Source organism: Humulus lupulus, chromosome 7, assembly GCF_963169125.1.
Source record: "Humulus lupulus chromosome 7, drHumLupu1.1, whole genome shotgun sequence".
Lineage (NCBI taxonomy): Eukaryota > Viridiplantae > Streptophyta > Magnoliopsida > Rosales > Cannabaceae > Humulus > Humulus lupulus.
Window position 1 is genome coordinate 190,452,836 of NC_084799.1, and position 18,656 is coordinate 190,471,491.

The 18,656-nt window shown below is 35.3% G+C and overlaps 1 protein-coding gene across 1 annotated transcript; it reads right to left on the minus strand.

Annotated features, from left to right (window-relative positions):
* Positions 1-7,803: 7,803 nt before the first annotated feature.
* LOC133792473 (uncharacterized) lies at positions 7,804-8,169 on the minus strand. The gene has a single exon (XM_062230382.1). The coding sequence runs from the start codon at positions 8,167-8,169 to the stop codon at positions 7,804-7,806; it is 366 nt and encodes a 121-aa protein (XP_062086366.1).
* Between the last annotated feature and the right edge of the window lie 10,487 nt (positions 8,170-18,656).

Consider the following 18,656-nt stretch of genomic DNA (forward strand, 5'->3'; position numbering starts at 1 on the left):
CTAACCGTGAGTCGAGCTTATCTTTAGTGGCGAGTGCACACACCCAATTAGTCTTCAGGAACCCTTAAACCTAGACCGCTCTGATACCAAGTTGTAATACCTTGGATCATCAAGATCGTTACACTGTGTTTAAAATAGTGAATAACTTACTAAGCAAGTCTTTTTAACTTAAATGTGTAATTAAAACTAAGTCAAGGACAATTAGTGAAAGATTTGGTCAACAAAATGATTATTTTTTCATTTAAAATATAAAGTTTGTACGCGGGATCCCAAAATTCAGTTTACAAATTGTAAAATATAAACAGATACATGTTAGCCATCCTAAGCAGCAAAAACAAGGATTAACCTTAGTTCCTCCCAAGCTATCCTGACCATGGCGATCTAGTAGGCTGCATATGTATACACTGCCCCTAAAGCTCTCAAACTCATGGCTTGTCCAGCTATCAACTTCCTTATCTGCACCACGTAGCACCCGTGAGCCAAAGCTCAAAAAGAAAACTTAAAAACAACAAACATATATAGCACATGAGAGATTAATAAACTTCAAATCAATTAATTCAATTATTCAACAGAGTACAAGCATTTAGCCAAACAACGGTAAACATGTATTCTCATACATACATTTCAATAAGTAATACCAATGCTCAGCGTTGGCTCCCTTACGCCAAGCCCTGTGTTTATTAAGCTGACCTCAACTCACTTAGGCCGAGTCCTTTATTTATTTAGCTGACACTCGCTCACTTAGGTTGAGTCCTATACTTATTTAGCTGACCCCGACTCGCTTAGATAGAGTCCTCTATTTATTTAGCTTACCCTGACTCACTTAGACAGAGTCCTTTATTTATTTAGCTGACCCCGACTCGCTTAGGACAAGCCGTGTCCAATGTGCTAATAATCATCCCCGACACCCTTAGGCCGTACTTTCATATTCCACATAACAGATATATAGCCCTCAAAATGCATATATTCAATTACAAGGAATCTCAGTCCCAATGACAACCACATTGTGCAGTTTGCTTACCTTGGATCCCGAGCAGCAAGTGTATGGCAGCCTCGAGCACGATCCCTAATCCTTGAGCCCTTGTAGTACAACCTAGTCACAATGCGATAATGGATAACCATAAGATTCTAAACCATTTAAAAGCTTTGGATTAAAATACTAGCCTCAAGGACCTCAATTTCTCCTAAACCGGGAAGTAGAAATCATCCCGAGCACTTAATTTTGCCCAGCCTCTGCATTTGGAGGGAGGCGGGCCACGACTTGCACCCCCAGGTTGTGGAACGCCTATAAATCAGCAAATTGTCCTAGGCATTTGGGGCACATGGGCTGCGATGCCCATGAACTGGGTCGTGGTGCCCCCCCGTGAACCCAGAATCCCTTGGGTTCTCTAGTATTTTTTTCCCAGCCAAATCCTCCAAAATTCAACCTCAATTATACTTCCAAACCAAAACCAAGTCTAAAAACAAGTCTAGAACTTTTAATCACATTTGTTAAGCATAAAACATCCAAAAATTCTACTGAACCCATCACTTCAACACACAATAATTCCTTGCTAGAAACCTAAACAGATTCAGCCTAACAAATCTAAATTCCAGTAGAACAAAACAGAATTCTTACCTCAATTTGAAGCCTCAACCTTCAGTGATCACCTAGTTGTTCCTAGCTTAAACTCCCCCTAGTTTCCAGCTCAAATCCTTCGGTTTTGGTTCCTTGAATTTTCTTAACTTTAAGGCAAAAGAAAAGTCGAGAGAGAGAGAGAAAGAGAGAGCGAGAGAGAGAGAGAGAGAGAAATCATGAGTGAGAGTGAGAGTGAGAGGGAGAGCTGACAGTCTTGCTGTAGTAATTCTTGCCTCTTCCTAAGCTTTCCACTGAGTATATCCTTAACTCCACAAGACCAAATTGCCCTTAATCTTTTTCCAGCCCCCTAATTGCCTCTAAGGGCAGAATGGTCATTTCTTGATTCCCATTATTTCCTCAAGTTGTCCTACCAATTCCCATTTAATCCCAACCTGTTTAAAGAATTTCGAAATACCTACTCGTTACACAATAAACCTCAACTATACATTAACTTCCCAAAATACCCCTAGGCTCGCCCCGAGCCGGGTATTAATCCTCGATATGACTATTCCACCAATTTGCTCACTAGGATCGTCTCAAACCGTATACTATAAATATATTCACATAATAATGTGGTCTCAATCATTTACTCACATATAATCACATTAATGCCTGCCACGAGCCAATATTACAAGTATGCCCATATTATTAAGAATGGGCCCACATGCATATTAATACTCATAAACATGCATCTAAATATATTCATTTCATTATATATATTATGCATGCCACATAGTCACGCATTTAACAAGTTAATCACACATATATCCAATTATGCCCTCCTGGCACGCTAATCATGTACCATCCCGGATTTTCAAGATTCGATAATGCAAAAACATAAACGTTTTCATGGAACAAAATTTCTCAAAGACCTGTATATAAATAAAAAAACTTTTTAAAAGTCGTATGGCCATACTTTATATTTAATACAAACATAGTTTATTAAGAGTAAACTGTGCCTAGTTTATGAAAATAAAATAATATTTCCAAAAACAAAACAACTTTGCAAAAGGTCAGTCCACATGTACATTCACAAGGTAGACTCCAGTGCGCACTGCTCTGCCTTGCCCTTGTTCTTACCTACAACAGGAAACAACTAGGTAAGTGAAAATGCCTAGTAAGTTCAACTTTAAAACAAAAGGCACGCATAGAAGACAGGTGATCACAGACCAAGTTATTTCCCATTGATAGCAATAGCTCACAAAATTAGGGTTCTGGATCCATCCGGACCCTAAGAAATAAATTTCAAGAATGCAAAAGCGTTCTGGCAAACTTATGGTCATGCCTAATAACCAATGGCAAATTATTTCCTATAAACAGATAAATCCTTGCACTCAGAAAAATCCCAAAGCAGGCAAATATAATATGTCACAACTATTTCATATAAACCTATAAGTCACTGCTTTTAGAAAATCCCAGAGCAAGCAGATATAATATATAACATTATAATTCAAGACCAACGCTCGACAATTTCCAACAATTTGGGCGTAACACACCCTCCAGCATAAATGCTAATCTGTAAGAGAGAATCGACTCTCAACACTAAGATCTAGCAAATAAATATCCCCATCAAGGGTAACTATCGCATTACCAAGGGTATCGCTACTTATCCAAGAGTAAATCCCTCACAAGGGTAACCATTAAGTTACCTAGGGCATCGCTACTTATCCAAGAGTGTAATCGAAGTTACATGGTTTTATAGAGACTTCTATGTTAATCAGTGATCTTGGTGAGCAGTTGCCCTTAGGGTGTTCAGCCTCACTCAAACATGGCAACCCCTAGTATCTGGAGGCACTCTCACTGAATGGCCAATTTTCATGGTTACTATCCGGGAATAACTTATCAGAGCACTTACTCGGGTTCTAGCCGTTCAATGATTAAGTAAGCATGAGGGCCCCTAGGTCCCATTCATTTTGGCACCCCTAAGTTTAAACCAGCAATCCTCACCTCTTGGCCACTCATCGCAGTAGTGAACCAGACTTAATAAAATCAAACAAGTAGTGTGACGAGGATCAGTCGTCTTTGATATGACGGATATCAACCGTTCATATTTTGTGAATCAACACCTACTAGACTAACATCTCTATCCAAGCTTTCTATGATAGTGTATATATGTGCGTGTGTCTCTATACTAACATACAATACAATAGTCATTTCATGTTGTAGCCACACAATAGAAGCTGAGTTACTTGAAGTCCTTTACTCTCAGTAGGATTTCACCCTCCAATATATAGTCTAGTTATGCTTAGCCAATACTGTAATTATCCATACAATATACTCAGATTAATTATGGCACTTCATAATTAATTATTATTATTTTGGGTTGTTTGGTCATTTTAAAAATCACTTGTAAGGATTAAAGATCCTTATTTGGTTTTAAACCCATTCAAGAAATTCGTATTCAAAAATTTGAGACTAAACCCAAAGTCTCGGGTATCACAATAGTATTTTCCCACAATCTGCTAAAAATCTTATTCTTTAAAAGTATCGCTATTAACCCGTACTTTCAACAAGTCGGTTAAATATATAGAAGATTTTATCTGGTATTAGATCCAGAAAATACTAATTAAATCACTTAATTATTTTTCAAGAAAATTATCTCTTAATTTTCCTTTTATTTTTCTTAAGCTTTTACTCTCCAAAAACTAGTTTAAGGAAATAGCCTAATTTTAACTTAATTAGGAAAACTGTTAAAAATTTCTTATCTTGACTAGTTAATTTTCTGAAGTCAATTAATCAAGTTTACTTACTAGAAAAATAAATTACTTAATTATTTTCTCAAAATATAGGGTTTTCAAGTCCCTTTCAATTTATTAACTTATTAATAAATTAAATCTTTTATTTTTAGAAAGAATAAAAATTCTTTAATAAAAATAATTCTCACTAATCTCAAAGTGGTATTTTAAGTAAAAAGTATGTTTTCAAGACTTACCAACTTTTTATCTTGCAAGAAGCAAAATTTTACTTTTTACCTTAAGTTCCAAAATCCCATTTTTACACTAAGTGTGAAAACCTCATTTTTTTTTTTTTTACATTTTTAACTACATACTTTGTTAGGTCATAACATGAAATTTACTTACTCAATTGTTACCAAAATTTCCCCATTTCATGTTTGGTATGCCATTTAGGTTTTTGTAAAATATTAGGTCCAAATGAGCATTTTTTATTGGTGAAAATATTTTCCAACAATGAGGTAAAAATGACCTTATTTTCAAGTCCTTATTTTTTTTCTAAATTTTGGCACTTAATAACTTTCAAATCGTTCAATATTTTGTTACCAAATTTTACAGTGGAATACTAGGTTATGCCAAGAATATGTCCACAAATTTTTAGAAAAAAACTGGGTTCATTTGAACTATACAGTGGCTGTCCAAACTTAGTCCCGAAATTAAGAATACGAAAAAATAGTTTTTTACCTAAACTTTTTTTTTTTTGGTGAATAAGAATCATTGTAGTGCTCAAAAACCATATCATGTACACTTTACAGGCTAGACTCTAATCTTCTAATATCCCCTATCCTGACTTTAGATATTCATGTATCTATCTTTACAATTTTAGAAACCACTCTCTATCACTACTTCTCGTTTTACTTGGCATTGTCATAGCCAATCTCAATTTGAGTTCTCTTTGAATAACCTCTACAATATGATTTACATGCCAAAGCTTATGTGTCCACAAAACATCATTACGTGCTCTCCATATATGATACACCAATACAGCAACAGAAGCTGTAAAAATTCTTTTTCTGACTTTACTCAGATGCTTCACTTTGGATATCCACTATAGTAACTGTTGGTAGTGTTCTGTTTAGGCTCGGCAACCAAGCCATTTCTTCATCCTCAAAAGACAAGTCTTGCTATAAGTACACTGAAAAAACAAGCGAGGAAGGTCTTCATTGTGATCACCACACAGCAGACACACTGTGTCCAAACCTGGTATAAATCTGCTGATATATGTTTTGGTACTCAACTTCTAAAGCATTACTAACCATAGAATGAATCTATGCTTCGGAATACTAAGTCTCTCCCAAACAAAATTCCTCCACTGTACATTAATATGTTGATCATATAGTATATCATGTCCGGATTAAATACTATATTTCATTGCTATAAAAGCTGCCTTATCCAATTTGACTTTAAAGAGATCTTTAATAGCAACAATTTTCTTCCAATACCAGCTGCAATTTTGTTGCACTGTATACTCCCACCAGTCCTCCTTTTTCAAATATATACTATGGATCCATTTAACCCACATGTTATCCTTTTTGGAAGCTATGGCCCATACATATTTACCAAATGATGTAAAGTTCCATTCTAAAATCTTCCTAAAGCCTAAACCTCCAGCTGCTTTTGGAAGGCATAAAGTGTTCCAAGCAACTAAACCTGGACCTGGAGACTCTGACAATCCCTTCCAAAGAAAGGCTCTACAAGTGGCCTCTATATCCCTCAATAACTTCTTCGGCAGAATCATTATTTGAGCCCAGTAAGAATGTATTGATAACAATACAGAATTAATCAATGTGACTCTACCCATATATGATATGTTCCTAGAGCTCCACTGCTTAATCCTGCATACCATTTTCTCAAGAATAACCCCACATTCAGCAGAAGAAACACGCTTTGAACATATTGGGATACCAAGGTACCAGAATGGAAGGGTACTACGAGTAAAGCCTGAAACAGACAACACCCTATCAATCTTAATCTCAGACATGCCACTACAATAAATTGCAGATTTAGTCTCATTTGGAATAAGTCTCGAAGTCCTCGAAAACAATTTGAGTCCCCTAAGCATCCAAAGAATATAAATGAAATCTCCATGATAGAATAATAATAGATCATCCGCAAAGCATAAGTGATTCAGCTTTAAAACAGAACACCTATCATGGAATTTGTAACCTAAGGATGAGCCAACTTTAAGAATAATTTTGGACAAATATTCCATGCCCAGTACAAATAGCAATGAAGACATTGGATCCCCTTGTCGCAATCCTCTCTTAGATGCAAAGAAACCATGCATTGAGCCATTGATCATCAATGAATACCTTGGTGTTCGAACACAAGTCATAATGAGCTGAATACATTTTAGAGGGAAATGAAAGGCAGTGAGCATCTCTTCAATAAAATCCCACTCAATGGTGTCATAAGCTTTTCTCAAATCCAACTCGATCATACAACATGGTTTGCAACTTTTCCTTCCATAATGTCGAACTACATCTTGACATATCATGATGTTGTATGCTATGTATCTTCTATGAACAAATCCCCCTTGATTTTCTGCTATTAAGCCAAGAAGCACTTGGCGAAGTCTTGAACAAATCATCTTAGACGTTGTTTTATAAATTACAGTACAACATGCAATGGGTCTGAAATCACAAACATTATCTGGGCAGATTGTCTTAGGAATGAGAGTAATAGTTGTGGCATTAATCTCTTTAAGCAATTTACCCGATTTGAGGAAGGATAGAACAGCTGCACTAACCTCCAAACCCACCAAATTCCAGTTATCTTGATAGAAGTAGCTACTATATCCATCTGGGCCAGGAGCTTTCATCCCTGAAATTGAAAACATAGCATTTTTAACCTCCTGAAATGAGAAGTCTGTTGTAAGAATCTGAATATGAGCTTCAGAAAGAACTGGGCCTAGGCTCATCATTGTCCGAGAGACTTGCTTCCATTGGTATCATAACTGTCCCCAACAATCGTTGATAATAACCTAAAAAAGCCTCTTTGATACCAGCTTGTGTATCGACCAAAATGCCATCCTCATTTTTTATGGAGAGAATCCTGTTCTGTATCCGCCTAGCCTTCAGAGATGCATGGAAAATATGAGTATTCTCATCTCCATTATACATCCAAATTGCTTTAGCTTTTTGTGCCAAAAACATCAAGTAAGCTTTATGGAGATGGAGGAAATTATCTCTAGCAACTTGTTCTTGATTAATAATGCAGCCATTAAGTGGATCTTGATGCAATTTTTCCTGAATCTCCCTCAGCAACATTTTTGTCTTAAATTCTGCCTGTTGTATATCAGAAAAACCTTCTATGTTAATGCCCAATAATACATGTTTCAACCTTTTCAATTTCGAAACCACTTGAAACATTTCAGTACTAATAACTGGAATATTCCAACTGGTTTGAATCTTGACTGCATAAGAGGGAGCTTCTTTCCACATCCGAAAGTATCTAAATGGCTTCTTCTCCATTGTAAACTCCAAAATAGAAGTGAACAAGGACTGGACTATGATCAAAGAGTTCTTCCAGAAGAAAAACAGCTTCTGAGTTTGGAAAATAATCTGTCCATTTTGAATTAACCAGAGCACGATCAATCTTTGAATAAACCTTCTCCTCTGCCTTCTGTTTATTGTTCCAAGTATAGAAACACCCTGAGAACTTTAAATCCTCTAAATGACAGAATGATAGACAATCTTGAAAGATGATAGAGAGTTTAGTAGTGACCTTTTTACTTATTCTTTCATGATGAAAAAGATTCTCATTAAAGTTCCCTATCACCATCCAAGGATCAACAATGGATAAAGCCAACTCCTGCATATCTTTCCACAACTATTCCCTAGATAATTCATCATTGAAACCATACACAAAGGTGATAAAAAAACTTCCTGCCCGATTCGGTACTTGCGCCAAACAATTTATCAATTTAGTAGTGTAGAACCTAATATCAAGAGAATACACTTTCGGATTCCAAGCTACTATTATTCTACCTATATCAATCCAAGGATTGTTATTAGTAAAACACCATCTAGAAAATAAACTAATATAAAGGGAGCCCATATTTTTATTTTTCACTTTTGTCTTGAGAAGACTAACCAAACCAACATTCTTTGAAAGGATTAAGTGCTTAATCTCTCGATGCTCATGTTGGCTGTTAATCCCTCGTACATTCCAACAAAGTATCCTATCCATTGAGTATAGAGGGAACTCCCCCCTCTCTTCCAATGTTGGTCCTTTGAGTCAAGTCTGTAATAGAATCATCTGCCAGCATATGAAACTGATTTGTCACACTAGTTGTGTTTGCCACTGGTTCCTGTATCTTAATCCCCTTTGTCACTGTCTGAAAACCTTCTACATCTATATTTGCCTGACCTAAAATCGGCACTAATTCACTCTTTTTAGGAACCCATGCTTGTTTAGCTGGTTTACTCTTCCTACATAAATGAGACTCATGTCCTAAACCAGATCAGATCTTACAAGAAATGGGTTTCCATTCACACTCCACCTGAAGTTCCACTTCCTGATCAAATTCATTCATAAAGCATATTTGAGAAGGAAAATCCTGAGCCATGCTAACCTCAATAAGAATTCTGGGATAAGATAATCAGTCTCGATGTTTGGTTATGTTATCCACTTGGATCGGCTTCCCAATTTGGCCCACAATCTTAAAAAGTGATTGGTCTCCCCAATACTTGATGTCTAGACCTCCCAATAGAATCCAAGTCAGAACTGAAGAAATGTCTTCTTTAGAAAAATCATCTATGGGATTCCATGGCTTCATAATCAGAGGCTTCTTGCCAAAGAACAAGTAACCACCATCCAAAACACGGTCACAAAATTCCAGGGAAAGAAATCGAATAATGAAAATACTTGAAGAGAGGATTCCTGCCTTGTCCACCTGTTCTTTCCATAAATGTCGCACAAATCCATCTAGAACTCGAATTGGGGGGTTAGCTCCTAGAACGTAGCACACAATCGAAGGTTGCCAATAATTCACCTCCTCAGCGATATCTTCCAGTTCTATTTTAATCCTTGGTGTCTTCTCCTGGATCAGAGAAGAACCATTGTCAACCACATTCTTCCCACTATAACTGGCTCTATTCAAATAAGAAGAGTTAGATCGTAAAATCAGAGAAGTAACATTCTTACCCACATCCACATCCTGCATTGCTTGTTTTGAAGCAGATAACCAATCCTCAACATTCGTGCAAACTTCCGGACGTTGCTCTGATATTGATGCAACAACAACCCGTCTCACATTTTCCTATTGCTTATCCTCCAGCACTTCCAACTCTTGAACCCCTAAAATGGCATCCATCGATCGAGTTTTGATAACCCTATCAGTAGATGAAGGTCTAGCTTTCCTAATCCTGTTCTTCGATTTAGATTTCTGCCCATTTTTTGCTCCCTTTGCCATGGCGCCAACGAGATCACCTAAACTTTGAAATAGCATAACTCACTCATTTCTAAACATTTTTTAGTGTTTCAAAAGCTAAATTTTATGTGCTCCATCTCAAAAACATCACAGTACAATTAAAGTTTACAAAATCAATATACAGTGGATGCTTGACCCCTTGGAAGTCACAACTCAATACTTGTATTTTTGTTTTAGGGTTTTCAACAAAACCCTTGGGGATTTTGGTTCCTATTTTATAAAATCAACACACAAGCATCATAAAAATTATAAAGAAACTACCATAGCCTTATTACATCACCAATAAGAAACTTTAAGCATTAAATATACAAAATAATGCTTAAAAAAATAACAACCATAAAAAGTAAACTTTTTACCTCTTGTTGTTCTTGCTTACCTAATATTTAAAATGGGGATTAAACTTTAATAATTTGGTCTACCAAAATAAATTCCCCATATGGCCGGCCACCCTTTATTCTTTTTATTTCATATATATATATATATTTAAATGGTTAATAATTATTTCCTAAGAAGAAAAATCCAAATTGACTTTCTATAACCTTTTTCACTCTTATTAAGTTTTAAAACAAAACTTAACACATAATAATTAAATAAAATGTATCTCACATTTGATTTAATTAATCACACAATAAAATTTAACCTAAGGTCCATTCATGGAATAAAATTCCCCAAAATGCCCTAACATTTCCATTTTCTCTTAGGTTATTATTTTTTATCAAACTTTAATTTTATGAATGCGTTTTAGGCCCAAAATATATTTGCCATAGTTTTTCATTTTATTTTCTGAGATTTTTACCCGATTACGGTTTTACTATCGGTCCAAGACCGAAAGTCTTATCTTGACTTTTAAACACAAAATCATAATTTGGCTAGCAATAACTCATGGAAATAAATTCCAAACAAATATACTATTATTTAAAATAATATTCTTAACTCGGGGAAATCAATCCCAACTCGGGCAAGAATGTAGGACGTTACAAATCAAGGCACTAAATGCTATTAGCATTTTTGGTACGTTACAAAAAATAACCAACTTTATGTAAAAAAGCATTTTTAGTAAAATTAGATGAATATAATGAGTAATTATCTAGATCTAATTAATTTCGGAAATAGACTCTTTTATAATTATAAATATATTTTGTAATTAATTACTTTCATAGGGTTATCAATAAACTAGTAATTAATTTGAAATTAATTGATTAGTTTAATAAAACACATTTAATCCAAAATAGTAAGTGGGAGAAGGTAAACATCTCAATGTGACCCTCCATTATTAGTACAACATTGTGAGATAAGAATAGGGCCTCGAGGCAGCTTTGTCTCTGTCCCACTAAAGAAGGTTTCTAGACATATTAATACCAAGGTTGGCTTCTTACGAAGATAGGAATGAGTGATATATTTTAGGCTTGACCGACCCTAAGGCAGCACTCTCTAAGTTATGTCATGAATTTTGAAAAAATGGGTTACACTTACAAAGATGCAATTAAGCTTTGACGGTGGACAATTGAATCTTGACCAAACCAATGGTACTTTATATTTAATTGAGAGTTATTTTAAGTTTTAAATTATAAAGATAAGAATGTCTTATAAGCTATCTGAATTTAACTTGACCAACCCTAAGGTGACACTTTATTTGTTCGGTAGTTTTATCCTGGAAAAGTAAATGTTAATTTATGTGTTTTAATTGTTTCATTCATGCATCATGTTTGCTTTCCAAAACATTGATATTTTTCAAATGATAATATTATTATATTTTATTTATTTTAGTAATGTCTAACGCTGGCAATCCAATAACTGCTTTAATTTCACTTGAAAAAGTTAATGGTGATAATTTTGTAATATGGAAGTCAAACATAAATCTTATGTTAATCTGTGAGAACCATAAATTTTTCCTAACTGAGGAATGTCATGAAGAGCCCGCTGCCATTGCCCCTGCCCCGAAGAATGTTTGGGACAAGCATGATGCCTGGATTCAATCCAATAATAAGGAAAAGTGTTACATGCTTGTGAGCATGAATGATGTTTTGAGAACAAAGCATGAACCCATGGAAACTGAATTTGAGATAATGGATTATCTGCAGGCCATGTCTGGGCAGTAATCTGATCAAAGAATGGTATTTCTGTACGTGAACATGTCATGTACATGATTAACATGATGGATGAAGCAGACATACATGGGGCCGTCATTTATGAGCGCACACAAGTAAGCATCATACTAGAATCGCTCACTCCTACCTTTTTTTACATTCACCACCAACTATATTATGAATAAGTTGGAGTTCAACATGACCCAACTATTGAATGAACTGTAGACATTTGAGTCTCTTAACAAATCCATTACCAAAGAAATAGAGGAAAATGTGGTAGAAGAGAAACCTTCAAACTCTGAGGAGAATTCTAAGAGGAGAAAGGAGAACAATGATAAGGACAAAAAAAAAGGAAAAGAAATCCAAGAAAAGCAAGAAGGCACCAAAAGCCGAGGAGAACAAGAATGACAACAACTCCAAGAAGAAATAACCAAAAGGAAAATGTTTCCACTGTGGAGTTGAAGGTCACTGGAAGAGAAACTGTAAGAAGTATCTCTCTGAGCTAAAAAAGAATGGTAAATGTGATTTACTTTTACTTTAAGCTGGTGTAGTGGAAGACGATATGCCATCTTGGGTTTTAGATTCAGGAGCTACTAACCATCTTTGTTCTTCTATGCAGATACTTGAGTCATCAAGGGAGTTGAAAGATGGCGAGGTGACCATGCAAGTTTGAAGTGGAGCACTTATTTCAGCAAGAGCAAAGGTGTTTAACTTTTGGGAACAATTATCATATTTTGAACAATGTTGATTTTATTCTTGGATTTTATAGAATTTTAGTTTCTTTATCTATGTTGCAAGAACAATTTTTTGATATTTCTTTTAGTAATAATGCGATTATTATTTCGAAGAATGGTTTCAAAATATGTCAAGCATAACATAGTAATGGACTGTATATACTCAAACCTAATGAACGAACGCTAAATAATTCATAATTATTTAAAGTAGCAAAATCGCAAGGTAACAAAAGACAAAAAGTTTCGAACGAGGATGACACAGATCTTTGGCATCTTGGACTTGGTAAAATAGGTCTAGATAGGATAAACTGGTTAACAAAAGATGGACTTTGAAGAGAACTAAAAGTTGGAACTCTTTTGATTTGTGAATCTTGTCTAGAAGGAAAAATGACCAAACGCCTTTTCTCAGCGAAAGGCAATAGAGCCAAAGCACTTTTGGAGCTTGTACACAGCGATGTCTGTGGTTCAATCAATGTACAAGTAAGTGGTGCGTATGAGTACTTCATCGCTTTTATTAATGATTACGCAAGATATGGCCATACTTACTTAATGCTTAGGAAATCTAAAACCTTTGGTAAGTTTCAAGAATTCAAAGCTGAGGCTGAGAAGCAGTTAGGTAAGACTCTTAAGACACTTCATTCTGATCGAGGTGGAGAATATTTGGATTTAGAATTCAAAGATTTCTTGGTGGAGCATGCTATTTTATCCTAACTCACAGCACCAGGAATGCCACAAGAAAATGGTATTTCTGAAAGAAGAAACAGGACCTTGTTGGACATGGTCAGGTCTATGTTAACCTACTCTTCACTTCTTCTCTCATTCTGGGGATATGCACTACAAACGGTGACTTACATTTTGAATGTAGTCCCATCTAAGACCATAAGCAAAATGCCATTAGAACTGTGGAATGGAAACAAACCTAGTTTGCACCATTTTTTCATTTGGGGTTGTCCTGCTCATGTTCTTAGACCTAAATCAGGCAAACATAATTTAAAGTCTAAAGTGTGCATTTTTGTTGGCTACACTCCAGAAACAAGAGTTGGTTACTTCTATAGTCCCAAGGACAAAAAGTTATTTGTCAACACACATGACTATATGAATAACTAGAAACCTTAGAACAAGGTAGTATTGGAGGAACTCACAGCTGATAAGATTCCATCACAATCATCTTCATCATTAAATGATAAACGAAAAACTGAGGAAACCAAGATTCCTAGAATGGAAACCCCAGTGCAACGTCGTAGTGGGAGAATTGTTAGACAACCTGTTCGCTACGAACATGAGGCACATGTCCTTGTTTCTGATACAGACAAGGACGATCCATTAACCATTAAAGAAGAAATGGATGATCCTGAAATGGAGTAATGGCAAGAAGCCATGAACCAAGAAATGGAATCGATGTATTCCAATTCTGTCTGAGAACTTGTGGATCCACCTGAAGATGTTAGGCCCATAGGGTGTAAGTGGATATACAATAATAAAAGAGGTGTAGATGGGAATTAGAGACGTTCAAAGTGAGGCTAGCAGCCAAAGGTTCCAGTTAGAGAGAAGATATTGATTATGAAGAAACATTTTCTCCTGTGTCCATGCTAAAATCCATTCGCATCCTCTTATCCATAGCGGCTACCAATGATTATGAGATATGGCAAATGGATGTCAAGAAAACTTTTATAATGGATATATTGATGAAAGTATCTATATGGTACAACCAGAATGGTTCATAAAGAATGGGGAAGATCAAAAGGTATGCAAGATGTTGAAATCCATTTATTGATTAATACAAGCATCTAGATCATGGAATATAACTTTTGATGAAACAATTAAAACATATGGCTTCGAACCGGTTGTCGACAAAGCATGTGTGTATAAATACATCAAACAAAAAGTGGTGGTCTTCTTAGCTATTTATATTGATGACATTTTTCTCAAGGGGAACAATGTTGAGACATTGTCAAACATGAAGAGGTGGTTAGATGAAAAGTTCCAAATGAAAGATTTGGTCGAGGCGAGCTATGTTTTGGGAATCCAAATCCTAAAGGATAGGAAGAACAAACTCTTGGCACTTTATCAGACTAATTATATAAATAAGGTGCTTGAAAGATTCTCTATAAAGAATTCGAAGAAGGGCCAGTTACTGACCGAACGTGGAATTGATCTCTCCAAGGAACAATGTCATAAGATACCTCAGGAGGAAGAGATATGGCAAATGGACGTCAAGACAACTTTTCTAAATGGCTATTTTGATGAAAATATATATGGTACAACTAGAAGGGTTCATAAAGAATGGGGAAGATCAAAAGGTGTGCAAGATGTTGACATCCATTTATGGATTAATGCAAGCATCTGGATCTTGGAATATAACTTTTGATGAAACAATTTAAACATATGGCTTCGAACAGAATGTCAACAAAGCATGTGTGTATAAATATATTAAAGGAAAAGTGATGATTTTCTTAGTTATTTATATTGATGACACTATTCTCAATGGGAACAATGTTGAGACATTATCAAACATGAAGATGTGGTTAGGCGAAAAGTTCCAAGCAAAAGATTTGGGCGAGGCCAGCTATGTTTTGGGAATCCAAATCCTAAGGGACAGGAAGAACAAACTCTTGGCATTTTCTCAGGATAATTATATAAATAAGGTGCTTGAAAGTGTAGCATCACAAAATTTTACTTAGCTAGATAGTAGTAGTAGTAGTAGGAGCAGCAGCAGCAGCAGTAGAAATAGTAGTAGTAGTAGTAGTAGTAGTAGTAGTAGTAGTAGTAGTAGTAGTAGTAGTAGTAGTAGTAGTAGTAGTAGTAGTAGTAGTAGTAGTAGTAGTAGTAGTAGTAGTAGTAGCAGTAGCAGTAGCAGTAGCAGTAGCAGTAGCAGTAGTAGTAGTAGTAGTATCAGTAGTAGTAGTAGCTTGTAGTATTTTAGTTTTGTGGTTATTCGTTCAAGCCGGTATTTAGTTGGAAACTCATACAAATAGTTATAGATTTTATAAGTTTAACCAATAGTTTAGAAATATTAATTTTAACATAAGGTTTGATTAATATAGCTAGTCCTAAAAATATTATTTATTATAACCTAAGGTTTAGATAGAATTAATAAGAACGTGACACTTGTCACAAATGTTTATTAAGGTTTTAAGCATTTTGGATAAATAATTAAATAAAGGATAAATCTAGAAGCTCTAGAAGCTTCCAGCAACTGTTAGGATCACGTTTTACTCTGTCAAAGTTGTTTAAACAAATTCAAAATATGTTGAAAGAGTGCTAAAACGTGTTTGATATATAAACGTATGTCGATATACCACAGCTATAGGGGCTGATATATTTCCTACAGGAGATACGGAAAACACATCGACTTTGCACGAACGAAAGCATGGGACATAGGTAGGGGTGATATATCGCCTAAGGTAGGTGATATATCGGCTCCTGGAGCCATTTTTGAATCTTTGTGGATTTAAATTATAAACAAACCCCAATCACTTGGACTTGCTCTTGAATATTTTTGACCGAGTTCTGGGCATTTGTTGAAACGAAAATTCAAATCTTTTCAATTATTATTCATTTATTTATTCATTTTAAAAGGGGTTAATTTCACTCATTGAACTCTGTAAATAGGACCTAGTACTCAACCATTTCTCTCATCATTCAAGCATTCTTCAGAGCCTCCAAGCTACTAAGATTACTCTAGAGAGAAAACACTTGGGTTTTGGGTTAAAATCTTTTCCAATCTAAGCTTTTCTAAACACTTGGGAAGTAAGAAAGAGTGACTTTTCGGTATCGAGGTGTAGATCGAACTTCTAGATCATCCAAGGTATTCTTATCCTTTGCTTTAATCCATCATAGTTCTTTTATTTCCTTCCATTTTATTTTCGATCCTAACTTATTGTTATGGCCATTTAGTTAGGTGTTTATGTTTCTTGAAAATTAAAATTATGGTTTTCGGTAAGTTTCTACTTTGATGGTTTAGTTCTCTTTTTCATCTCCCTTTCTTTAGAAACTCGTGGTTTTTACTGTTGGTTTTAGGAGTGTTCTAATCCTATTATTGTCTCCAATATCCTGGTTTTTGGTAAGGAAAATAGGTTAGATTATATGTGTTTATATGATGTGTTATAATATATTTATATGTTATAGTATATGTTATTAATATATGCATATAAATATGTTTTATTGTCACTTGGGGCTTATTGTTTCTTAGATAGCAAACCCCAAGATTTTTATCATTATCGTGGATTAGAGTTATGATTTACCATATCTCGATTAGTGGACAGAGGATCTAGATGAGTTATCATATACTATTTTGTGATCTAACCTACCTTGATTAGTAGACTGAGGACCTAGATGGTTTTATCACATGCTACAATAATGAGTTAATGGCCATTAATATTGTAGTCCTATATGATATACATTTTTACGTAATATGCTTTATAGTATATATTTTATGATATAGTCTTATGATTTATGATATATGTTTTTAGTAGATTTTCCTTGCTGGGCATTAGGCTCATTCCTTTTATTTTAGATGGTGCAGGAAAATGAACTTGGAAGGCAGGATAGATTCATGGCAACTTGTCATGTGTATTGGGGATGGATGGATTAAATGGACTGCGGGAAGATCAGGGATGACGCTGTTTAAAGTCTTTTAATTTATGTTTTATGTATCTCCACATTCAGTATTTAAACGATTGATTAAAGTTTATGTTTTTATGTTTTATGTACTAAACAATGGGTACCCATACCTTATTTTGTATTTCATACCATATTTTGGATTTCTAATAAAGTTCTAATATTTTATGTATGTATGTATTCCAAAATCATAGTTATGTTTAGTAGTTTTTAATGGTCTGAGGTCTAGAATTAGTCGGGGCATTACAGAAAGATTCTCTATATAGAATACCAAGAAGGGTCAGTTATTGACCGGACATGGAATTGCTCTCTCCAAGGAACAATGTCATAAGATACCTCAGGAGGAAGAGAATATGAGAAAGTATCCCTATGCTTCAGCGGTTAGGAGTCTGATGTATGCTATGTTGTGTACTAGGCTCAACATATGTTTTACAGTTGGGATTGTAAGTCATTATCAATAAAATCTTAGTTTGGAACACTGGATTGCAATAAAGCACATTCTCAAGTATCTTAGGAGAACGAGAGATTATATGCTTGTATATTTAGGGGTGAGTTGAATCCCACTGGATACACTGATTCTAATTTCCAATCAGACAAAGACAGTCGAAAGTCGACATCTGGGTCAGTGTTTGCTCTTGGTGGAGACGTTGTTATCTGGAAAAGCATTAAACAATCAAGCATAGATGATTCAACCATGGAAGCCGAATACATACTGGCTTGTGAAGCAGCTAAGGAGGTTGTTTGGTTGAGGAAGTTCTACACTTATCTGGAAGTAGTTCAAGATATGGATAAGCCAGTAATCATGTAGTGTGATGTAAAGAGCCCTATTCTATTACTTTGTAAAAACATCTCTTATCTCATAAATAATTTGAAAATACCATTTAACATGTGAAATTTAGTGGGACCTTGATAAAATGTGCAAGTTGGGCCCAATAGTTCAAAATAAAAATAAAGTGTTCTTATGCAATGTTTAAAGAAAATAAAAATTTAAGTTCCACTGGAAAATTAAAAACTAAGATCCATAACATAGTTCTTTAAAACTAGGCGCTTATGTTGATCGTTTATTCTTTCATGGGAAACCCTCCATGCCATACACACTTAAATGTCGGATCTCCCCACATCACAATGCGTGCCAGAGAGAAACCCTATTTATTACTTGAAAGGGGGAAAGTAAGGGGGTGAGCTAAAAATCCAGTAAGGAAGTACAACAAAATAAAAGATAGGGCAAGAAAGACATGCATCTCATATCATCATACTCATATCTCATAATCAAAATAAAACATAGTGTGGATGCTCAAAATTCCACGCTTGTGACAGGTCCAAAACACACACATTTGGGTCTTTTTCGCGGAAAGAGCCTCGCGCAGCTGGGCACACCTCGTCCAGGCCAGCGCCTCGCGCGCCCATGGCATCCCAAACGGCCTTGCCTCG